Source organism: Podarcis bocagei, assembly GCF_964188305.1.
Source record: "Podarcis bocagei genome assembly, chromosome: 7".
Lineage (NCBI taxonomy): Eukaryota > Metazoa > Chordata > Lepidosauria > Squamata > Lacertidae > Podarcis > Podarcis bocagei.
Window position 1 is genome coordinate 72,979,294 of NC_138132.1, and position 26,240 is coordinate 73,005,533.

The following is a 26,240-nucleotide window of genomic DNA, read 5'->3' on the forward strand; positions in this document are numbered from 1 at the left end:
GATGGTATTTTATACTGTAATGCAAACACATAGAGAAGACTGGACCACCACATTCAAGTACTTACGGTCTTCTCCTGGACATGGCATGCCTGGCTTTTCTGGAACACTGGGGAAAACTGCAATAAAACATAAAGTATATATTTATGTCTTAATGAATTACATTTTTAGCCATTCACTGTTTTATCCAAAAACAATAATCATATATTACTTCCACAACTGAAGAATACAAAGGCAGGGCAGTGTCTTAAAAATATATGGTTTAGGGCAAAGTACAGTCAGTACAGAAGGCAAAAAAAAAGGACTGTGGTGACTTAGGAAATGTTTGCAGAAGCAATAGGCGCTAAAAAGTGATTTATAGGATGAAGAGTACTAGATAAAGAGAGTGCTTTTTGAAGAATACTTTAAAATAAAGAAGTACAAATGTAGAAAAGGGGAAAACTGAAACATGAGATGGATGAGCTTGCACATCAAAACAACATCAATCTGGCAGACACAGGCAACAGGGGATATTGAGGCCAACTCATATGAATTTCATAGTTTTTTATACACCACTGAGATATATTTTAATATATTAAGCAGTATGGAAATTAAATAATCAAATATATCTGCTGGACCCAATGCTAAGCGGCCAACAAAACAGATCTTACAGCTATACCAGCTATGTTTAGACAGGGTTATTTCAAGATGGAGAGCATTACATGCACATATTGGATTTTTAAAAATTTTGTACAGAAAGACATGTACATGCTTGGAGAGTGGTGAAAGATAAGATCATATATGGGAATAGAAAGATGCTGTAAGGGGATAGGATCATATCCAGGACTAGAAAGATTTAAGTAGCAAAACTTGCATTACATAATCTTTCCAAAAGGAGACAGAAAAGAAGAGCACAGCCAGACTTTTTGTCCAAAGCTTCAAACAGTAAAACTGACTGCTAAGAGGATACCATACAAAAAGGTATGTAAAATTGCTGTTTAAAGTTAAACAGATTGTTTCAGGAAGCACCATCACTTACCATGAATAATGAGCCCTTCATCTCTATGCTGACAGTACAAACGGAATGCTTCTTCCAGTTCCATCTGCGATGATATGGTACATGGATCACCTACCAAAAGAGAAAGAGAATGAGAACAAGGAGGAATAAGTAACCAAATTTACATGGCTCTACAATTCATGGTTTTGTTTGAAATATCAGGAGTGTAGGTTGGAATCTTTGACGCCAAACATAGATTAACTCAGTATCTCAGCAAAACCAAGCAGTGACAACAAGTTCATGATTTTGCTGAAATAAGTTGATCCCTCTACAAAGGCAAGATTCAGAGAGGCCCATGCAAAGTACTTGCACATGCACTTGGCGGGTGTAGTCAAATGGTTTTTTTAAGAGTAGCTTCTCACACCTGAACTTCTCCAGATAATCTCCATCCCTTTTGGGAAGGGATGGGCCTACTTATGCATCTGGAATATCAGGTATAGTGCTTTGGTATTCTTGCCATAGGCATCTTAGTTGCACAAATTTTCCAGAAATCCACTTGCCATGGTGGTGCCCCTCCCAAATCGGGCAATAAGGATAAGGCTCAGAAGAGCTTCAACTCCTCCAAATATATGGATCATTAGAACAAATTATAAGGTGTGGAGATGCAGAAGTTGAGCAAGTCACTCTGAAGGCTAGGACCAATTATCTGTGCTAAATGGAATCCTTGCTAGTTCCAGACTGAAAACAGAAGGGGAGAAGTCAGCTTTATCTGAAGGCAGAGAGACCCTCCTAAGTTCATAGTTCACAACGTTAGAAATGAAAGTGTTTGCTTAGTCTAAATTGTAACAGCAATAAAAGACTACAGAAAAAATGCATGAGGTTTGGGGGGGGGGAAATCCCACAGGGCAAAGCTGCATACTCTTCTCCCTTTGACATTATCCAGCTCCATCTAGCACTTTAAAATCTAAGAACAGAGCAAGCATTTTGAAATATATATAAATAATATAATATAAATAAAAAAGGCTGCATTACAAGGGGCAGGAAAACCTTTGTAAAGCAAATCCTCCATGTGTGCAAACTCTTCCTATGCATGTCTACTCAGAAGATAGTTCAGTAGAGCTTATTCACAGATAAGTGTGCATAGGATTTGTCTTCTTTGGTGATCGACCATTCAAAGTCGAGTAAGATTGTCTTCCATGAAAACAGTCTTAACAGTGAGTGTGTAAGTGACTCTGGAGGCCAATTCTGGATCCACAAGTCCTTCCACAGTGGGGACATAGGTTTATGGGTGGGACTTGATCACAGTGAGGGTTTGCCAAAGGTGCCTTCCTCTTAGCTCGTTTCTCCTTTTCACCCTGAGTTCATGCTTCTTCAAAGTCCGTAACACCTTGGTAAAAGCTGTTCTCCAATTGGAGCCCTCGCAGGCCAGTGTTTCCCAGTTATTAGTGCTTATACCACATTTTTTAAAAGATTTGACTTGAGAGCATCTTTAAACCTCTATTGTTGACCACCGGTATTTCACTTTCCATTCTTAAGTTGGGAATAGAGTAGCTGCTTTGGAAGACAATAATCAGACAACCAAACAACTTGACCAGTCCAATGAAGTTGATGTTGAAGAATCATTGCTTCGACACTTATGATCTTTGTGTCTTCCAGTACACTGACATTAGTTCGCCTTTCTTCCCAAGTGACGCATAAAATTTTTTGGAGACACCACTGACAGAGTTGGTGAGGAATCAATGCTTGTAGTTGGGAATAGGTGGAAAGAAGTGCTATAATTTGAATACATCAGATCCATCCTCCCCAAAGACATTTACTCAATTTGTATTGCAATTCTTAAAATGCAGATAATATGATTACAATATTATGATGGGACTGGATTACACAGTGGGCTAAATACAAAATTATGGCTGGCTACCAAGATTAGTCAGAATGGTAACATTCAGGTGCCCATACTATGTAACAAGTCTGGAGGAAGGTTCAGGTAATTCCTGGATTTTCAAGAACAGGATCAGCTATTATGTATTCCTTCAGCCTAACAAGCATAGGCACAACCTAAAACCAGTATAGCACCTTACAGAGGCTAATCTAATTGTATCTGATCCCCTCCTGCACACCATTTTAAGATTGTAACTGAATACAGGGATTCAATACAATCAACAATTGAATAGTAACTAAAGATAACTTACACCAATCTTTCATTTTAAGTGAACCAAGGCCCTTTGCTTCAGAACTGCATGCTAAAACCAAGCTTTCCCCTGCCATTTCAGCAAGCAGGTCCAAGGAAAACTGCTTTGTGCTAATGGAGCAAGCCTCTGAAGGCACACTCCCATCACCAAACAGCAAATCAATGGTTACAGCATTCCCCTTTGAACCTCTGACAGGTTTCAGTCACCTGATGCTGTTAGAGCAAGCAGGTGATTTGACAGGTGGGCAATCCCACCCACCTATCAAAGTTGGCCTGTGGAGGGTAGAGAGATCCTGCCCACCAATATAAATACCTGGCCTCAAGTGTTTGAGTTCTAACACACAACAGGAATACATTAAAATGCCTGTAACTGGTAATCAGGAAATACAAAAACAACTTTGCTCCATTAACTTAAGGTTTTCCTTCATTTTGACAAAGAATCATTATCACAGGACACCCTAGGAAGCCACAGGCTCTTCCAGAAGTGCCATCTTGTGCCCAAGATTTTTTGGGGGCGGAGTGCACGCCGCACATGTGTGACACCGTATCATCGGAAGAAGGCCTAGTATGGAGTGGCTTCCTCTCTTGCACTCAGGATGAGCCAGCCACTGAACCACGCTGCACTCTGCCTCCTCCACCCACTCAATGTTGAGTGGGGCTGGCTCCCTGCCAGCAGATATTGAGGGGACCAAAGGCACTTCCACCCCTAGGAGCTGGGCTCTTCAGTTGGCATCATTGGAAGAAAATATTTTTAAGTTCTCCCTAAGAGTTCTCAAACTGTACAGAATTCTTATTCAATAAATTAGTATCCATGAAGTATAGCTCAAGGCTGGGGAACCTCAGGCTGAGGATCAAATGCTGCCCTCAGGCCTGTCTATGTGGTCCTTTGGACTCTGCCCAGGTCACGTGCCTCAATGGCTCTGCTTGGTCCCCTCCTTGAGTGCTTTAGCTTGACTAAAACGTGTCCTTTAGGTGTAATAATGCTTCTTTCTGACCTGGAAGGACATGTAGTTCTTGACATCCTTGAACAAACTGATAAAAATGACAGTAGTTAAGAACTGTTCAACTGAAGATGTACATTCATTTTTTTCAATATGGTTGCTTTACTTTTAACCTCTTGAACCTTGTCTTAATAGACAGCTTCTACAATAATTTTAAAAGGTTAACTGAAATCCAAGTGCATAGCACTGCAAAGTATTTTCCTATCGTCACATGGATATTCCTTCCTCCAAGGAGATCAGGATATGCAGATATAGCAAGAGTGGCAGCATTCACATGTGGCAGGAAAGAATGGTAAACAGCTTACCATGAATGAGGAGATCACTCCTGCTTTGCTCCTTCTGTAGCAGGAGCAACAAACCATCATTCTTGGTGAAGCATTACACGCGGCTCCAGCACTGAGCTTGTTTGGAGAGCAGCGAACCGCAATGTGAAGCTAAACTTTGTTCTTGGTTTACCAATCATTGTTTGTTGGAAGTGAAACATACTAGTATAAAATAATAACTGAAACAAGGTAATAAATTGCTGTGTATAACTTTAATATTGAGAATGCAGGGAAGGGAGATGTGAGGAAGTCCAGTAAGATATGGAAAAATATGTTATGAACAAATATGAGGTTTTTTATTTTAGATTTATGTTTTTGTTTATGTATACTTTTTTTTGTTTGTTATTACTTGGTGATGTGATTGTAAATGTTTGGTGATATTTCTTTGTTTGAAACTTACAATAAAAAATATTTTTTTTAAAAAAAAGGAAGTGAAACATACTGCAATCTTCAGTTCAGATGTCATGCCAAGCCAGTGACTGTGACTTGTTGCTCCCACTGGGGAAGGAGCAGAAGGGAAGCAACCTCCACGTTCATCGTAAACTGAATTTTTTATCTAACAAAATTTAATTTACCCGTTGATTGTAATAAAACCTCTAAGCGGTTTACAATAAATATTCAGATTACTGGAAAACAGCTAAAATGAATGATAAAAAGATGAAAACATGCCAACATCTATGATAAAAAGATGAAAACATGCCAACATCTCTGGATTGGCTATCCAAAACAAAAATGTTTTAATCGGGCACCAAAAAGTACAGTGAAGGCGCCTGCCTGGTGTCAACAGGCAGGGAATTCTGAAGTGCAGATGTTGCCACGTTAAAAAATAAATTCCTCACAACTTCAGAATAAGCATTTTGTGGCACCTGTAACAGTGTCAGTCCCACAGATCAAATAAATTGAGTTGGCACATATGGGAAAGGCAACTCCACTAGTAAACTGGTCCCAAGGTGTTAAGGGTTTTAAATACCAATAGTAACACCTTGAACTTGGTTGGGTAACAAAAAGGCAACCAGTGCAGGTATCTGAGCAGAAGTGTTATGTGCTGACAAGGTCTTACTCCTGTCAGCAACTGTGCTGCAACATTCCACACTGTTTCTGGGTCAAGCACATGAATATCAAGTGATATACCCTTGATATTAGAGACCCATAAGCAAAAGCCCTAAGAAGTATTCTGATTTTACTGTTGAGGAAAATTTCTCCCTTTCAGTCAAGAGCTCTGATTTCAGATAGCAATTATACAGGGCTCTGAAGTGCAGGAATCTTTCGTTAAGTATATTGAAGATCATGGCACAGTTACCCCACACATGTCACATTGTACCACACACCAGACTTTTCCCAGACTTGTTTTTTCTAATTCTAGTTTTCTAATTTTCTAATTCCAACAGACTTAAAAAGGAGAGAGCCAGTCAAGAAAGCTCAGGAACCTGAGATCCACATTAAAGGGCCTGAGCAGCTAAGTTCAGAGCAACGAAGTAGGTCTGTAGACAAGCCCATCTCACACTTGAGAAGCATGGGTATTACAGCAACACTTGTTTCACAGTGAGGGGAATAGTACAAGATATGTACATGGGTGGGTTCTCGCCCTCAGTAAATAGTGATAGGTAGAGACTTCATGTTGAATCCTTAACTGGGCCACGAGAGCTTCCTTTCTTAGCTTAAGTGACACATATGCTCACCATAAAAACTGCTTTCAACTCAGCAAGCTTATTGTTGGCACAACTTTCATGCAGCCCTTGCCAGTGGTCTTTCAGTTTTAAAAATGGGGATAAAGTCACCTGATGGAACTTCTGCATGCTTAAAAAGCAAGACAGGTTGACAAGCCCCCTTCACAGTTACTCTCCACTTGAATACATCTGGGAAACAGGCTCACTCCTTTTAATGGATGCCTCAGCATTTCAAAGCTTTTTCAAGTTTACTGGGAGTAGGAAACAAAAAACATCAGGAGAACGATACCACACTTTTAAAGCATGACATCTTCCAATATTCTTTAAATGTACTCAGCGACAGAAAAATAGGAGCACACACAAAAACTAAACTCAAAAGCAAGTATTGGAATGATTCACCTTGCATTAAGACTAAGCACTATGTTCATGCTTTTAATGGCATGTCACTTGGGATACCTCTCCTATCAATCCACCATAAATCAATTCAGTAGCTGTAGTCACACTTGCAGAACTTGATGCAGCTGCCTGAAGATTTATGTATTGAATAATACACTAGTAGCCTGGAGAATATTTACAAATCTGCAGGAAAGACCCTAGAACTGCTACAGTTCTCAACTCAGGCGTCCTATGCAAACAAATTACACTCAATTAGAAAATATCAAGTTTCTGCATGGTATCGCTGAAGCATCATCTTGAAAGCAAGTACAAATGAAGTGCACACAACTGAGTCATTATTGTTCACACAGAACTTGGAAGAGGTATGTTCCTCTCAGTATCTGAAGTCTAGCTAGCAGAGCTTGTCTACATGAGGTGAGACAAGATTTCAGAGACCCCTATTTTCAGTGTCCACTTGCCTTTGTATAAATTGATTCTAGAATTTCTGCCAAACAAGTGTCTATGAAACGATGTGAGCGGTATATAAAAAGATCTAGAGAATTTTTGTCTATTAAGCAATACACTCTCTTGAAGTTCATATTAGGAAACACACATTGCAACTGTATAATCACTGATCTCTTTCTAGTTTGTGTGGGTACTGCTAAACAATTAAAGAACAGAAACCTGAGCAATATCAAACAATCTGGTAGAATGCATTTAAAATAAAAATGAACATTGCATTAGTAAAATGTGGCATATTAAGGTAGTCAATGGGTATGATCCTTCTCCACACAAGCACAGCTCCTTAAAAGGAATCCCCGTCGAGCAGTGGTGATGAGCTGTGGCCCTTCATGTGTTGTTGGACTCTCAACACCCATCTGCTCCAGTCAGCATGAACAAAGGTTAGGGATAATGGGAGCTCTAATCCAGCAACATCTAGACGGCAAATTTTCCAACCATGCCATAGAGCAGAACAAATCCTACCTCTAGTGCAATCACACTGCATCAGGCATTCAAAAGAAAGGGGCTTACATTTCCAGCAAAGGTATGAGAGGCAACCATAGGCCTCCTCTGCCCCATAATAACCTGATGCCTACACAGATACTGGGAGGATGGGGAGAAATTGTGCTTGGGCTGTATGTCAGAAAGTACCTATGTCAGAAAGAATCACACCCACATTCATAAAGGAAGGTTATGCTTCACACATCAGAATTAGAGAGTACATAACATTTTCAGAATGGATTGGAGCAAGCTGCAAAACATGCCTGATTATCTGTGCTTTATTAACATATGTATCCCTTGATATCTCTTCAGTGAAAATTTGAAAACCGACAATGATTCAAAATTAAAAGTTACCTATTTAGTATCTCCATCACACCCAGTTAATTAACTGTGCTGTAAAATGCATCAGAGAAATATTTGCAGAAGCATATTTACATGAGTCTGAAATACCTTCATTATCAATCCACTTAAGGGTAATTGGTTGTTCCTGTTGTAAATTGCACATCTCTCTAACTTCATCACAAAGTTCACCATAGTTGATGGATGCACCCAGATTTGTTATGAGGATATCCCTGAAAGAGATGAATTCAGATTCAATAGCTACATGTGTTCACTTTAAACCACAAGACATTTGCAAAGATTGAGGCAATCTATCAGCAGCCCTAAAGATTTTGCATTTCAGAATCTCACAAACAGTTTTACTGATCCAACATCTGCTAATTATATACTGCTCATTCATTAAAAAAAATAAGAACAGTTCACAACTATACATAAAATAATAAAAACCATATAAAAAAGTTAAAATCATAAATCAGGTAACTATCAGGGAAAGCTGTACGGTGGGCCCACCACTTACACACCTGACTCAAAACCAAATAAATAAATGTGAATGGAACCCACAGCAAAGAGAGCTTTTAAAGCCCTCTGCCTTGCTTACTGTGCTCTGGGAAAGTCACGCAAGGGCCCTAGGACACTGAGCCCTTGTACCTCCTTCCCAGAGGCCAGTAAGCAAGGCTCATTCTGGACAAATAGGCATGGTTCAGGGGGTTCCTGGCTTTACGTGATTTTGCCTCTGAGTGCACCCCCAGAACCAAACCCTCATGTAAGTAATGGGCTCACTGTATTCTTAATTGCCTGGGGTGCTGGGGTATTTTGGGGAGGGGGTTGTAGCTGTAGTTTTTAAAAATCTTTATTTTAGATTTTGTTGTAATTTATGTGGAAATTGTTCAGTCAGGTTTTTGTTTTTTTAATGTTTAATTTATTGTTTAGGACTACTTCTGTTGCAACATTTTTTATGCTGTAAGCTGCCTTGAGCATGGTTTGAACTGTGGAAAGGCGGCATACAAACAAAATTACGTATACATGCATGCATGCATAGGTGTGACAAAATAGAAGTTTTCAGTAGTTGTTTAAAAGTTGAAACAAAATATGCCTGATGAATCTCCATGGCGGAGCATTCCACTGGAATGGTGCAATGACACTTGTAGCTGTCGAATGAGCCTCATCAACTGATTTCACATAAGATATAATGGTGTGGAAGAATAAGCACGTACTTTAAAAAAATACCTTCATCACATTCCTCAACATTTTTAGTCTGCAGGGCTTAATTTAGAAGAATTATATGAACTGTATGTAAGCAAAGCAAGGAATGCTTGCCATAAAGGAAGATTATGCATGATCACTTATGCTATGTTAAGCACTGTCACACCCAGGATATACAAACATCTACCCTCCCAAGCTTCCATGGAAACACACTAACAATCATGAATGGTACGACTCCCTAATGCTTTTATTACTAGCCTATTTGTTTAATCATAATATCAAAGGTGTACTGTACCATGAACAGACACTTTGAATTATTTAGTACTTTCCTGAATAATTCTTGACACTAATTTTGCAGTTTTGATAACTGTGACTTACTGCAGTTTGACATATCTGATCACACAGAAATAAGAATCCACTACACACACACGCACGCACGCACGCACGCGCGCACACACACACACACACACACACACTTGCATTCTGCCATGCTACATTTTATACCATGATTTCATAAAGCAATACTTATACAAACCTTCACGAATGATCAATAAACCCAAGCTGAGTAAATAGGGATCCCTACATTGCAATATTAGCTTTACTCTTTCCAGTGAGGGTAACAACAAAGTATAGAGGGATGCGGGTGGCGCTATGATCTAAAACCATCAAGCATCTTGGGCTTGCCGATTGCAAGGTTGGCAGTTTGAATCCACACGATGGGGTGAGCTTCCGTTGCTCTGTCAAAGCTCCTGCCAACCTAGCAGTTCGAAAGCATATCAGTGCAAGTAGATAAATGGGTACTACTGTGGCAGGAAGGTAAATGCCGTTTCCATGCACTCTGGCTTCCGTCACAGTGTTCCATTGCACCAGAAGCGGTTTAGTCATGCTGGCCACATGACCCCGAAAGCTGTCTGAGGACAAATGCTGGCTCCCTTGGCCTGAAAGCAGAGATGAGTGCTGCACCCTAAAGTTGAATTCGACCGGACTTAACTGTCCAGGGGTCCTTTACCTTTACCACAAACAAGGCATAAAATCTTGCTATTTGATGCTTTACAATGTCCCCATTTTACAGAGGCTAAACTTAAAAGTTGTTCAGAGTTAACACAGAAACACATCACTATTTCAAACAATGAAAATTAAAGGTTACATCCAATGTTAGATCTAATGGGGATGAAAATTAACCAAATTAGGTTAATTCTAATAGAAGCACTCTAAGTAAATCTTAGCTGGATACAACCCTATGTCATTCCTCACATAGTGAAACTTGAGTGCTACTTGAAATTATAGCTAAAATATGCCATGAAGAATGTCCCCAAAACGCTGTACAGGCTGCATTTGTCAACAACCCACTAAAACCTTATTGCACTGCACAACCAAGAGCCTGATTGACAATTCATTTAACCTTAATCACTCTGGTTTAAGCCAATGAACAGGCTGTTCCTAATGAAATTTTCACATGCAAGTCTTAAAGTACAATCCTATTCAGAAGTACGTTTCACCAAGTTCAGTGGGACTTACTCCCAAGTTAGTGACATGTGCATAGGATTATAGTCCTAAATGATCAACACAAACAAATCCAGCACTGTCCAGAATGTATACTGAGTTTTAAAAATGCTGTTTTATTTCTATCACATATCTAGAGCTGTCTGTCATACAAGGGACAAACAAGAGGGCCAAATGCAGGGATGTGGGTTTTCCAGAAAATTTTGAACTGAAACATTTTCATAAGCAAAAAATAATTTGCCTCAGAAAATCTTTTAATGCCTTAGAGTGACCTGATTTAGCATGTTTATTTTACTTGTTTTTAGAAAACAAAACTTGTGAAGCTTGCCCATTACTGTTATTTGTAATTTGCATCCATTCATCCTTACCAATGAACTTATCAAAGGGAAATTTTCCAATGAAAATATAAAGCAGTGGTGGTGGCAGGGAATCAGTTTTTGGATATTTCCCACCTCACACTACTGCTCAAGTTCTTTTGAAGTCAGCATTTGTATAAGATTTCCTATGATATATTCGTAACTGCATACAAAATGGTATACCACTGGCTACCAGAGGGCAAAGTGCAACATGGCATTACTCTGCAGCAACATTACATCACAGTCACAGAGAGCTCTGCCAGAACAACTGTTTTGGTTGTGACTGCCAATGCTATTAAAGCTAATGGGGCTAAATCTTAAATCCAATGGTTGAATTGTGAGTGGAGATACAAGGTACTAGTTGCTAGGTTCTTTAGAAAAGCACAAGTGTGTGCCACAGCCAGGGTCCAAGGAAGTGAGAAACTAGTTCCAAGAGCATTTCAATAGGCTTTTCACAAAAAAGCAGCCACTGCCTCTGCTCAGCATCACACAAGGGAGTCTGAAAACAAGTTTCTGATATAACTCTGAGGTGGGAGAGAATTGTTCAAAGCCAAAGTCAAAACATTCAACTGGGTTAGCATAAGCTGCTTGTGAAACACATGCAATGCTATAGATCCTAAAACATGTTTATACCCAGCAGCTCAACTCTTAGTGTACGCTAGATTACTGAGATTTCCTATGTACAGGCCCACCAATAAGGAGTATAGTGGGTACTGCTGTATTGGGTCCAGGGCAAGAAGGGAGCCCCAACAATGGAAAATATAGTTGTGCCTTGTAGGGAAACAGTTATATTGCAAAATATGCAAGCACTATTTTTTTTCTGAGTAATTAGTGTCCTACCACCTTTCAGTGTGAGTAGTCTGACAAGACAGTTGTGGGTATTATGACTGACAAGTGCTACAGAGAAATACACATTAACATCAGGGAAAACAAAGATTGCCCCAAAATGAACCAGGAAGGCCCTCCTCCAAACATTGGAGAAGAGACTTCCTGGTGCATTTTGAAAGTGCTTTTTGATCTCCTCTGGTGCATGTGTGACTTTAGAATTTTTTTCTGGATTCAGATGACAGACTTCCTGATTAATTCTGAAGCCCTTTCTAAAATCTTTCCTTGGAAAGAAGTGATTGTTGCCTAGAGAAAACAACTGAAAACTTCACTCTTTTAGTATTTAGTCCACTGTGAGTGGCCAGTAACATGTCTGGCCAAAAGTTAGAAGCAAAGACATGAATTCAGCAGTTTAGAATGTGTAATGCAGTGTTATACAGTCTCTTGGTGTCTTGGGTTTTTAAAAATTGACTGTAGCAGCAACATGAGGGTGGGGGAGGTCTTATTAACTCCTTTCCACCACAAGGCAGAGCTACTGTTGGGTTGCTGCTACTGGTACAAAAGCTTAAATGAGTATATTTATGCCCATCACTGAAAATGTTTTTGTTTAAAAATATAGAAGGGTGACTGACCTTTGCTGATAACATTGCTATAGTTATTATGAAGTATAAATAAAATTCCTACAATAAATGCTCTTAGAATACATTGCTTGGTTCTTAACAATTTAACTTATCCAAGCATTGGCATCTGAACCTTGATTGCTGAAAATCTTTTGACACCCCACCACCTACAAACCCCAATATGAAACACTATACCTGTTCTGGTACTGAATTGTAGTATTATCAGCCTAAAATGAAAGACCCATCGCTTTGTTCAGAAGAGCATGGTACACAAGTTTTGCACCAAGCCACCATGCAAACAGGATTAGCTTTTCCTCCCAAATCTTACAATGCCAATGCAACAGACTACAGAAATTGATAAAAACATACGTAAATTTCATTCATTATAAGTAAAAAATAAAATAAAATGGCCAGTCCAAGTCAGAGAACACCTACTTAAACAAAGCTACGGTAATTAATTTCAGCAGGTTTGCTCTGAGTAGGACTTAACTGGATACAACCCAATATAGACAAAACAAAAGTTGCAAAGAACCTGATAATCAATAAGCGAAATGAAGGGCAAAAAACATTTGATATCACTTACCCATTATAATGTGTTTTTACTCTAATGAAATCTCTCTTCATATTCATTTTTGATCCCATTCTGCTAGGCATGGTACTACTGCAGCAGTCAAAGTTAAAGATAGGTTCTGAGTTTACAGACTTGTCTTCCAAATCGTTCAGGAGAAATGGGGTATTGTAATAAATGAGCAGGCAAAGTTTCCATGCTTCTTCTTCCAAGGTAATAGCCCCATTAGGCTGCAGGCAAACAAAAAATATATAAATACACAAAAAAGCAAACAACTGATTGGAAAACAGAATATACATTGTGCTAAACTAAACAGACACCAAGTAAGCCCAACAAATCAATGGAGGAATTCAGGTTCATGTTTTCTTCTAGTATCCTGATACTTTATTTTTATAAAATTGCTAAAGTTCCATGAAAGCTGTTTTAAATACCTAGCAAATATATTTTAAAATTCTGAAATGCAAGACTATGCTCATTTAAAATAAGACTAATTACTTTTTTCTGTAATTTTTTTCTGTAACTTTGGGAACAAAGTTGAAACAATAGAAAATTAAGAAAGATTCCAGCCAGTGATGTCAGCCATCACTGCTTAGCAAACTGAACGTTTGCAAAGAAATTTGCTGGCTCCATTCCTGACACCTTCTCTTCCAAGCACTCTTGCTAACCTTCCTACAAAATCACTGGGGTGGGGATATGGTCTGTGATCTTTATCTTCTGGATTTGCAAAAAACATTGGCGGAACTATCACAAAACTATTTGCTTCCCTATGTTTGAAAAAGGAACTTTAGGAGTTTGGATATATCCAAATCACAATATCCAAAGCAGGGAGAAAAGTCCAGTCTAGGGATTCAAGAATGCGAATAAGATCGGACTGCTCAGCAAGTTTCATTCCTGCTTACAGCATTTTCTACAAAGCATACACTCAAAAAATAGGCGGGGAAGCCATGAAAGTACAAAATGGCATTCTAGGTAAGTATGAAAGCTTACGCATTTCCCTAAAGATCAGGCTCTCTGCTATACACAACTGCATTGCAATTTTTGCTTTGAAAGTCTTCCTTTTGTAAGCTTTGATATAGAATGTGTAAGGCATGTCAAGGTATTCATGCAAAGCACGTGAATCCACATTTTAGATAAAAGAATGCAATGTTATGCAATTGTCCCCCTCATATATTTGTAAGCACTCTGGACAGTCATACATTTCCCCACTCAGGAAAGAACTTGCAGATACTTTTTTCCTCACACTAAAGTACATTTAGGGGAAAGTGTGAAAGATTTTTACATAGTTTTTTGTCTACAACTTTACCAAAGCCATAAAACACTACATTGTTTTTTTAAGAACTTACATTTAGATAGGAAAGTTAAAACCAAGATACTTTATTTTTAAAATCCTCACAACTCTCAAATATGTAGATTTCAAGAAACCCCTCTAATTCACAAAATATGCCTTGAGGCTATGAGCTGTCAACATAACCCAGTAGCCAATTACTTGCAAAGACAACATTAAAACCACAGAACAGTGCATTCCACTAGAATTCTATACCCCCTCAATCTGGTAACAGTGCTGACCTACACATTTGGTTACCTGTGGCTACTCCTTCAGCAGATATGGGCACCCTTCCAAAAAGAAAAAGACTCCCTTAGAATAGCCTGTCCTGAACAAATGTCTCCTGAGCAAAACTCCCCACCTCAATAGATATACTAGCCTCTTTAGCACATGCACACACAAACACACCCAAGGGTACTTTTCAGATTGGATTAGCCTTAACTCATTTTCCCTTCATAGGCTAGGTGAGGAGACCAGTTTTTCAGGGAATTCCACCACCCTGCCCCTCAAAAAAAAAAAAAATGCTATGCAGTTTCTGGACTTTCCTAGCAGTGCAATCGTGTATGTGTTCATTGGATCTTACTCCTAGTTACGTGTGTACAGTGGTACCTCTGGTTATGAACTTAATCTGTTCCGGAGGTCCGTTCTTAATCTGAGGTACCACTTTAGCTAATGGGGCCTCCCGCTGCCACCGGCACATGATTTCTGTTTTCATCCTGAGGTAAAGTTCTTAACCTGAGGTACTACTTCTGGGTTAGTGGAGTCTGTAACCCGAAGTGTTTGTAACCCAAGGTACCACTGTATAAGATTGGAACCTTCCAATTTTCTGTGGAGTCACTCCCCCAACATTACACCTGCATTTGATCCACATTACAGTGGTACCTCGGGTTATGTACTTAATTCATTACTGTTCTTAACCTGAAGCACCACTTTAGCTAATGGGGCCTCCTGCTGCTGCCGTGCCGCTGGAGCATGATTTCTGTTCTCATCCTGAAGCAAAGTTCTTAACCTGAAGCACTACCTGAAGCACTGTGGCTTACAGTCCAGAAAATGAAGGTGGGGCAAGCAAGGGGGACAAATATGCAGTTATTTCTGTTTCACCTGCTTGGGCTTAGTCACAGTAAGGTCTTGAAATGGAGTTGTGAGGAGGAAGTGGGTAAGTTTTTCTGGAGGTATGTTAGTGGAGTTAGTGGAGTCTGTAACCTGAAGCGTATGTAACCCGAGGTACCACTGTACCTCCAATACCAAGCTGAACCCTCCAGCACAAACTCTTCACTACCTTCCACTAGCAATGCCACCCAGATTACCCCACACATACCTCCAGAAAAACTTACCCACTTCCTCCTCACAACTCCATTTCAAGACCTTACTGTGACTAAGCCCAAGCAGGTGAAACAGAAATAACTGCATATTTGTCCCCCTTGCTTGCCCCACCTTCATTTTCTGGACTGTAAGCCACATCTGTCATTCTTCCTGAAATGTCATAGAATCATAGAATCATAGAGTTGGAAGAGACCACAAGGGCCATCGAGTCCAGCCCCCTGCCAAGCAGGAAACACCATCAGAGCACTCCTGACATATGGTTGTCAAGCCTCTGCTTAAAGACCTCCAAAGTAGGAGACTCCACCACACTCCTTGGCAGCAAATTCCACTGTCGAACAGCTCTTACTGTCCGGAAGTTCTTCCTAATGTTTAGGTGGAATCTTCTTTCTTGTAGTTTGGATCCATTGCTCCGTGTCCGCTTCTCTGGAGCAGCAGAAAACAACTTTTCTCCCTCCTCTATGTGACATCCTTTTATATATTTGAACATGGCTATCATATCACCCCTTAACCTCCTCTTCTCCAGGCTAAACATGCCCAGCTCCCTTAGCCGTTCCTCATAAGGCATCGTTTCCAGGCCTTTGACCATTTTGGTACACAGCTGGCACTATATAAATATAATGATAATAAAAAGTGATACAGAACCAGCTCACCCTCTCGCAAACCTTTCTCTTAATATTACACTGCTTCAGACCTCCTTCAAGTAACTGGGGTTGGGAACCCATCTGACAAAAAATACATTCTCAACTCATCTTTCTCCCCGCTTCCATTTAAAAGATCTCGCCTGCTTCTAGGTATAGATTGTAAACTCCTCAGATCAGGGACCTATCCTCATGGTAATAGAGGAAACAAAAATAAAAACACCCCCTGCTCTGTCCTCATACTGTCACATTGCTCCCCAACCACCTTAAACTCCTTAGTGTAATGTGTGTACTGAGTTTCCTCAGACATAAAAATCCTTCGTCCCCCATCACAACAGGTAACGACTATTTGCAAAAGGACACAACACACCCATGTGTTTGTAAGCACCTAACAATAACAGCACTTCATCTACTTTTATAGAAAAGTAAAGGAATAATAATAAAGTTCCCTTTTTTATAGAGAAGTAAAGGAATAATCATATTTATTCTCTATAAAAGGCAACTTTTAAACACAATAAAGGCACACTACCTGCACAAGGCTGCTTGCAAGTCTAGAAAACAATTGCAATTTATACTCCAATTCATGTGAATCTTACTCTTCCTGCCCGCCCGCCCCACACCGACTTGTATTTGCGGGGGGCGGGGGGGCAGGCGAGCGCTGTCTTCTTCTCTGCCACAAAAAAGAGCAATTTTCCTCCCCTCACCCGAATAAATTCCCACCCACCCCTCAAAAACTCCACAGAAGAGACTCACCTTTCCCTTTCCTTTCCCCTCCCTCAGTCCCGCTTTAGGGACAGGCTCTTTCCACACAAACAACCCCAAAACCAAAACTTTTTTAGGGGGGGGGGTCGTCCTGAATCCTTCCTCTTCCTCTTCCCTCAGGTCTCGGGCTTTCCCCACCCGTTGGAAGTTTGCTCCAACTTCCGAAGCGAAAGGAGGGAGGAGAAAGGGGAGAGTCGGGATGTGGGTGGGGGGAAGCTCAGAGTCCTTCGCCCGCCTCTTCCTGAGGTAACACCCGACCCGCCGCCTCGAGCGCGCCTTGGCGGGCGCGCTCCCGCAACCTTTCCCTCCCACCTCAGCAGCAGCGCGCCGCCGACACTCCTCCTCCCAACATGGCGGAGGCCAGCCCTCGAGGGATTTATTCCTCAACCCTCCTCAGTCTCCCCGCCGCACAGGCATATACAGTGGCAGCCAATCAGCTCGCTTCCCCCGGCCCGAGCCTCTCTACCTGCCGCCAGCCTATAGTAAACAAGAGGGCGGCCTCTCACCTGGAGCCGGTTTTCCCCGGCCCCACCCCTGAGGGGGAGACGGACCAATGGGGAACGGGCATTGGGCGTTACCTGGCTGGGATGGAGGGGGGGAGGCGTCAGAGGGGGAAGAGGCGGGGAGGGGAAGGGAGGGGCGAAGGGAGGCTTTCGGGAACCAATAGAGGGGAGAAAAGGGGATTAGAGGTGGGATGGATAATCACCTGCAGCCAATAGGGAAGGGAGGGAATGGGACGAGCGGCTAATCTGCCTAGCAACAAGGCGGGCATGACGGGTTGAGGAGGCTTTGGAAAGGGGGAAAGGAGGAGGCAATGGTCTTTTGTGCCGGGGTGTAGCCTCGCCAACCTGGTGCCCGCTATTCCAGAACATCTGGGGGGCACCAGGTTGGCTAAGGCTGGCCTTGAGATCCAGGTTCAAATTCTCCCCGTCGCCCACAAAAGGGACAATATTTGTGAGGATAAAATGCGAGGAGGGGGTCTGAAAGTATTTGCATCTTTGTGCTTTCCTTATTGTGTGTTCTACAGTGTAGAATTATTATTATTATTTTGTTCCCCCCATTATATTTTATTGTAATTTTATTTGTGTTAGCCGCCCTGAGCGGGGGAGGGCGGGTTATAAATACAAATTTATTATTATTATTATTATTACAAAAGTTGGGTGCCGCCTCCACTCTCTGCCTCACGGTAGCAAGATGCCAGAGGGCTTGTGCTCCTTTTGGAGCTGGCTTCAGGCACCTGGTCCATTGGCAGACCAATTCTACGTTACAAAGATGTGATATGAAGGCTGGCAAAATTAACCCTTCTAAGTGGGAATCTCTTGCAGATGACCACAGAGCCTGGAGACAGGTTGTGTATTCACAGCAGTTACCAGAAGAGGAATGACTGCTGGAAGGAGTGCAGAAAGAAGAAACCCCATGGTACACCTGCAGGACTCCTTCATCTGCCCCAGCTGCAAAAAAACATGTATCTCCCTTACTGGTCTCTATGCCCCAGAGACATCATCTTCAGTTGTCTCCTAAGACAGATGGATGCCAACTGGATGAGTAGACAACTGCCTGCTACAACTTGGGATAGAAAAAAGCCCCATAAAAATTAAGAGTACCAAGAAAAAAGGGAAAAAATAAAGTTAACAAGTTTTAAAAAATAAGAGGAAAAAGGAGAAGAAAGACAGAAACAGGGGGAAAACAGAAAGACAGGAAGAAACCAGAAAACCTGAACATGAGTAAAGGACAGCTATGCAGTCTTTTCACTGCAATCCTACACTTGTCTGCTAAAAGATAAACTCAGTGGGGCTTACTCCCATGCAAGTATGTGTAGGATTTCAGCCTTCAAATTTATGGATAAATGTACAGGCAGCTCCCATTTTGTGCACTTTTAAGGCACTCACGTGCTGTTTTTTTTACCGGGAAGAGGGTGGAATGGGGGTGGGAGTGAGATGGGTCATAACGGGGCAGGGCACAAATCAGGATTGGCTGTATGTGTTTATAGGCCATATTCACAAACAATAATTGTTATGGAAATTTAAGTGGTAGGAAAATGTTTCATCTAAAAACAAAGAGCTTTGCTGAATTAGATCAAAGGTCCATTTAGTCTTGCTTCCACAGTGACTGGAAAGATGCTTCCAGGAGACTTAGCCATAGCACAATAAAACAATTGCTTTTCTCTGCTGTCTCCCCTCATAATGTACCTGTTGAATTTCTGTCTGTAATGCCGATATGAAGGTGAAAAGCAAAACAAGGTCATGTGTGAAATAATATTTATTCACACTTTTGTTCACTGCCCTGGAATCTTTTGGTGACACAAATGTTTTAAACAAATGAATACTCACCCTTTGTGAGGTGTTTTGCTGTACTTCATGTGTGAGGAACCTTTGGCCCTCCAGATGTAGCTGAACTAAAACTTCCACCAGTCCCTGCAATCATAGCCAATGGCCAGGGATGATGGGAGTTGTAGTTCAGCAACATCCGGAGGACCAAAAATTCTCCACACTTGTACTTACAAAACATGGGTAACTCCTTCTCACTGTATATCATATTTTCCCATGTACGAGATGACCCCATGTATAAGACAACCCCTATTTTTGAGCCCAAAATTAAGAAATAAATATTTTAAACATTCAGTGTATAAAACAACCCCCAATTTTAAACTTTAAAAAATTGGGGGGAAATATAGTCTTATACACTGAAAAATACAGTGAATTCCCATTGGCATGACAGGAAGGTTTGGTTCACTTTCAACCTCAACTCCACCTCTCTCTTCCTACACATAAATGAACTCCCAACTCAGCATCTCCCTCCAAAGCAAAACTTTGCTCCCGCTCACCATCAACTAGAAGGCTGTTCTATAAATAAGGCTTCCCAGTTCAAGAGGAATAGCTGTAATAGAAAATAATCCTATGATGACACCTTAGAAGTTTACAAGTGACTGTGGTATATAAAATATATTAAAAGGAGGGGAGGTGTTGCTTTTTGTATTCCAAATGCAACATCACATTCCATCACAACATATTTAATTCTTCCAGCAGAGGGCAAGAGAGTCCTAAAAATACGTCTGAGGAAAGCATAGCAACACCTTGTCTCTCGTTTCGTTTTAAGGAGCTCACAGACTGTGAGAAACTTAGCAATTGCACCAGCAAACAACATGTAAGGCTGCCTTAATAGGGGCAGGGTTGTGGATCCAGTTACATTGCCCCACTGAGGATGTCTTCTGCTGTGGAACAGTGCCATGGAGCCAATGTGCATCATTGTAAAACAACAACAACAAAAACCATTGTAGGTAAAAAGAGGGTTGAAAACAAGGGGCAGATTTTAACCAAGTACAACAGCAACAAAAAAGCCTAAACAATATCCCAATGATTAAATTTATTACCTGCCTTTCACAAACGGATCCCAGTGTGGATCTGGATGATTTGCAGTAGGCCTACAAGGGTGGATGAGAGGGGCACTCAAGGATCAGCTTGGCTCATTCCCTAAGGTGGCCATGTTTCCTGCTTAAAGAGGTCAGTACTCTGTTTAAAAGGCTGTCTAGTCCAAGTCCAGATTAAAGAGAAAGAACTCTTCAGACGTTAGAAAGAGAGCGTGGGTTAATAGAGGAATGTTCCTGTTTCTGTGACACCGGACACCCCTCATCAGATCATTCCTGCTGTGGCTTCTCCTAGCCATGAAGAGTCTCCTCCAAAGGAGGCAACTATAAGTAAATCAGATGCTGATTTACCAACTCTGCCAACATCACCAAGGACATGCACGGACCTCACCAGCCCAGCCCCCACCCCCAAAAGAGTGCCTGCTTGCTTATCTAGTCCCAAGACTCCAGTCATTTGCTGTGCCTCCCCCATCCTTTAAAAGGAAGGGGCAGAACATGCCTCACTTGTTGGATAAACATCTTAGTTTGCATTTCTTGTTTGAGGGGCAATTGGGGCACACTTTTCACACAAACATGAATTTGGTGGCCAACTTCTAAAAAAAAAAGAAGTTACCACTAATAATAATAATAATAATAATAATAATAATAATAATAATAAATTATTATTTATACCCCGCCCATCTGGCTGGGCCTCCCCAGCCACTCTGGGCGGCTTCCATAAAAACCAAAAATACAATAAAATATCACACGTTAAAAACTTCCCTGAACAGGGCTGCCTTAAGATGTCTCCTGAATGTCAGGTAGTTGTTTATCGCTTTGACATCTGCTGGAAGGGCGTTCCACAGGGCGGGCGCCACTACTGAGAAGGCCCTCTGCCTGGTTCCCTGTAGCTTTGCTTCTCGCAATGAGGGAACCGCCAGAAGGCCCTCGGCGCTGGACCTCAGCGTCCGGGCAGAATGATGGGGGTGGAGACGCTCCTTCAGGTATACTGGACCGAGGCCGTTTAGGGCTTTAAAGGTCAGCACCAACACTTTGAATTGTGCTCGGAAACGTACTGGGAGCCAATGCAGGTCTTTCAAGACCGGTGTTATATGGTCTCGGCGGCCGCTCCCAGTCACCAGTCTAGCTGCCGCATTCTGGATTAGTTGTAGTTTCCGAGTCACCTTCAAAGGTAGCCCCACGTAGAGTGCATTGCAGTAGTCCAAGCGGGAGATAACCAGAGCATGCACCACTCTGGCGAGACAGTCCGCAGGCAGATAGGGTCTCAGCCTACGTACCAGATGGAGCTGGTAAACAGCTGCCCTGGACACAGATTTGACCTGCGCCTCCATGGACAGCTGTGAGTGCAAAATGACTCCCAGGCTGCGCACCTGGTCCTTCAGGGGCACAGTTACCCCATTCAGGACCAGGGAATCCTCCACACCTGCCCGCCTCCTGTCCCCCAAAAACAGTACTTCTGTCTTGTCAGGATTCAACCTCAATCTGTTAGCCACCATCCATCCTCCAACCGCCTCCAGACACTCACACAGGACCTTCACCGCCTTCACTGGTTCTGATTTAAAAGAGAGGTAGAGCTGGGTATCATCCGCATACTGATGAACACCCAGCCCAAACCTCCTGATGATCTCTCCCAGCGGCCGCATGTAGATGTTGAAAAGCATGGGGGAGAGGACAGAACCCTGAGGCACCCCACAAGTGAGAGCCCAGGGGTCTGAACACTCATCCCCCACCACCACTTTCTGAACACGGCCCAGGAGGAAGGAGCGGAACCACTGTATAACAGTGCCCCCAGCTCCCAGCCCCTCAAGACGGTCCAGAAGGATGCTATGGTCGATGGTATCGAACGCCGCTGAGAGATCCAGCAGAACTAGGAAACAGCTCTCACCTTTGTCCCTAGCCCGCCGGAGATCATCAACCAGTGCGACCAAGGCAGTTTCAGTCCCATGATGAGGCCTGAATCCTGACTGGAAGGGATCCAAATGGTCCGCTTCTTCCAGGCGTGCCTGGAGTTGTTCGGCAACCGCTCGCTCAATCACCTTGCCCAGGAATGGAAGATTTGAGACTGGGCGATAGTTGGCCATCGTGGCCGCATCTAAAGATGGTTTTTTAAGAAGCGGTTTAATAACCGCCTCTTTCAGCGGGTCTGGGAAGGCTCCCTCACGGAGGGAAGCATTCACCACCCCACGAAGCCCATCGCCCAGTCCTTCCTGGCTAGCTTTTATAAGCCAGGATGGGCAAGGATCCAGGAGACAGGTGGTTGGTTTCACTCGTCCAAGCAGCCTGTCCACATCCTCGGAGGTAACAGATTGGAATTGATCCCACTCAACTTGACTAGACAGAACTCTAGCACTCTCCCGCCCCGGCCCTGCTCCCACGGTGGAGTCTACTTCTTCCTGAATCTGAGCGATTTTATCTGCAAAAAACTTTGCAAAATCATTGCAGGAGAACATGTGGCCCGTACTGGGCCCCGATGTTGCAGGTGGTTCCGCTAAATTGTGAACCACCTGAAAAAGTCTCCTGCTGCTGTTTTCTGCAGATGCAATAGAGGTGGTGAAGAAATTCTTCTTCGCCGTCGCTATCGCCACTTGGTAGGCTCGACGTTGAGCTCTAACCTGTGTCCGGTCAGATTCGGAATGAGTTATCCGCCACCGGCGCTCTAGCCATCTCAACGATTGTTTCATTGCCCTCAGATCCGTGGAAAACCACGGGGCTGTAGTGGTGCTGTTGTGATTCACCTCCTCTCAGGCTGAGATCTAGTAACAGACAATTAAATTGCATTACATTAATTCAAGCTAGACCAGTGGATTTCAAGGGCAGTTCTCTGTCCTTCATTTTCACTATGTTCCGCATAGTAAGTCCGCTGACGTGGAGGGGAGGAAAGTTAGGTGTGCAAACCACATGTGAACTTCTGCCATTTATTCTGCTCACAACAAAGGAAGATCTGTGTTGACTAATCCATATTTTCAAGTAAAGCCTTCCAAAGCTCTTCACGAATTCTTGCCATACCATTCTTGGTCTAAGAGATGTCAAGGATATGCCTTGAAGAGGAAGAAGGTGACTTACTAATTCCCTACCATCCCACCACACATACCCATAATTATGATGATCATACAACAGGAGTAGGGAACTTTTTCAGGTCGAGGGCTGCATTAATTTATGGGCAACCTTCCAAGGGCCACATGTCAATTGAGGGTAGGGTCAGGGGCAAAAGTGGGCAGAGCACATTATTATTATTATTATTATTATTATTATTATTATTATTATTATTATTATTACCATCTGGCTGGGTTTCCCAGCCACTCTGGGCGGCTGCCAACAGATTAAAAACAGAATAAAACATCACACATTAAAAACTTCCCTAAACAGGGCTGCCTTCAGATGTCTTCTAAAAGTCAGATAGTTGCTTATTTCCTTGACATCTGATGGGAGGGCGTTCCACAGGGCGGGCGCCACCACTGAGAAAGCCCTCTGCCTGGTTCCCTGTAACCTCACATCTCGCAGTGAGGGAAGGCCTGCAGAGCTGGAGCTTAGTGTCTGGGTGGAATGATGGGGGTGGAGACGCTCCTGTAAATCTTACCTCTGTTCAGTAGGGCTGGTGAGGAGTGTGTAGTCTGGGGATAGTTCAGAAGGTCCAAATGAAGAGACCTGGAAAGCCACATTTGGCCTAGATACTCTCCACACCTATTTTACACATGCTCATATATCCCACATTGACCTTTGACTCTATGAAGTAATACGTAGGCTGGATCCGGGCTCTGTTTTGTGACAATGTCCCCAGGCAGAGATGAAGAGACCTACATTTATTTAAATAGGCCAGTCTAAGTCTTCTTCCTTTGTATTCCTCATTTCTATTTTTGTCTCTTGATCTGCATAGTCTGCTAGTCCGTTAAGCTCATCCAATTTTCCTGAGGTATAGTGTTTAAAAAGAAAACAGAAACGGGGGTGGGGGTGGGGGTGGAGTGATTCCAGCACTTATTCCGTCACAGGCTGTGTGACGGCTTGTGATCTAACTGAGGCTTTAAAGATAGGAATGTGGCAAAAATATTTGTGGCGTAAGAGTCTACGGAGCTGTGTGAGGAGGGGCAGGCGCATTTTGAACTTTGAACCAATAGGATCCCTGCTTCCAATCAGCTCTGGGACCGAATGCCAGCAAGCAGAGTAAATTAAGCATAAGCCAGCATACATGATCCTGGCTGCCGTTGATCTTGTGATTTATGTTCCATTGCCTGCATATCTTTTAATGTTTTATTTATTGTTTATGATTACTATTGTTATGTTGTGGTTATGTATTTTTTCATGTTGTAAGCCGCCTTGTGCATAGTTTGATCTGTGGAAAGGCAGCATACAAGTAAAAATAGGTATGGATATGTGCTCTGAGTAGAACTTAGTTGGAGACAACCCATGAATGGCAACTAATATTTAAGATAAAAAAATCATTGCACACTATAAATGTGTAATCTTTGAACTTCCTACTGTACAATTCCCATTATGTTCTTGGGTAGTAGTTTCACTATGTTCTGCGTGGTAAAATACTTTCTTTTATTGGTCCCGAATCTTTCAACTTGCCAGAGTTTCTGTTCCTTACTGCTCTCTTCATTTGGATGAGACTTCAGTTTTTTGAAGGAAGCTTCCTTGCCTCTAATAGCTTCTTCCACTTATGCCTGTGGGCTCTTGGCCCTCATTGTACCTACCCTGGTTTGCAGTATAAACTCAAGTTGAGCTTCTAATATTGTATTTTTAAACAACTCCCAAGCATTATGGAGTTATTTGACCCTCTTGACTTTGCCACAGTTTAAGAAGTGCCACAGTTTAAGAAGAATATTGATGAGCTGGAATGTGTGCAGAGGAGGGTGACCAAGATAATCAAGAGTCTGGAAACCAGGCCTTATGAGGAACTGTTGAGGGAGTTGGGTATGTTTAGCCTGGATAAGAGAATGACAGGAAACATTAGCAGTCTTGGCTGTAATGGGAATCTTGGGTAAGGGATTAGGATCATAGGAAAGTGCCTGACATTGAGTCAACCCATTGGTTGATCTAACGCAATGTTGCCTACACAGGCTGGCAGCAGCATTCTGAGATTTCAGGCAGAGAGTCTTTCTGGCTGGAGATGCCATTGAGGATTGAACCTCAGACTTTCTGCATGAAGTGCAGGTGCTCTAGCTCTGGGCTAAAGCCCTTTGTGTGTTGGGGACGGGACACAGGACTTTGCAATAGCTATTCACTTATTTATTAGTTATCCAACAAGATTTATATACACACCCTCTAGGTGGTTAGCAGAGCTAAAAACAAAACACCAAAATCCTTGATAAGATCTAAGGTTTCTAAAGCATTAACAACATTTAAAATAACTGTAGTTGAAAAGGTATAAAATGCATGTCAGTGTTCCATGTGTCTGGATAGGTTGTCTAAAGCAGTGTTTCCCAACCTTTTTTGGGCAAAGGCACACTTGTTTCATGAAAAAAATATCGAGGCACACCACCATTACAGCCCCGTGATGTCAGCGCGCAGCGTCACGCTGGGAGGGACGCACGAAAGTGTAAGCTTCAATTTTTTTCCCTCCCCCTTGCCTTCCTTCTGTGCCAACCGCCAAAAAGCCAAGAATCGCGGGACCGCCGGCGGAGGGGGGGAGGGCGAGCGGAGGCAGCGGCGAGCCCCGTTCCTCCCCATCCGCCCCATTCCGTGCAAGGAGCGCGAACAGGTGTGAGAAGGGGGTCAAACCTGCGGGTCGGCGCCGGGGAACCTCCAAGCTTTGGGGGTGGGGGAGGAGGAGGCAGCAAAGCGAGGCAGGAAGGAGAGCGCGGCTTGGCTGGGTGAGCTTTGGCAGGGGCAGGGAATGAGAGCCGCGAGGCGGGCGCTGCGGACGGAGGCGCTGCCCGCCGAGCTCGC

General features: G+C 42.5%; 1 protein-coding gene across 5 annotated transcripts in view; it reads right to left on the minus strand.

Moving 5' to 3' along the window:
• Window positions 1-17,610, minus strand: part of PRKCZ (protein kinase C zeta) — a 98,908-nt gene extending 81,298 nt beyond the window's left edge. For 2 of the 5 annotated variants that reach the window (XM_081201553.1, XM_081201551.1), the window contains exons 1-5: window positions 16,982-17,266; window positions 12,959-13,173; window positions 7,980-8,101; window positions 1,016-1,105; window positions 66-116 (exon numbers count right to left, since the gene is read on the minus strand). In XM_081201553.1, the coding sequence (XP_081057679.1) occupies window positions 66-116; window positions 1,016-1,105; window positions 7,980-8,101; window positions 12,959-13,029 (334 nt within the window). In that variant the 5' untranslated portion in view covers window positions 13,030-13,173; window positions 16,982-17,266. Of the gene's footprint in view, window positions 1-65; window positions 117-1,015; window positions 1,106-7,979; window positions 8,102-12,958; window positions 13,174-16,757; window positions 16,783-16,981; window positions 17,267-17,496 lie in introns of those variants that run through there. The other 3 variants (XM_081201555.1, XM_081201556.1, XM_081201552.1) reach the window with 3 other exon arrangements.
• Between the last annotated feature and the right edge of the window lie 8,630 nt (window positions 17,611-26,240).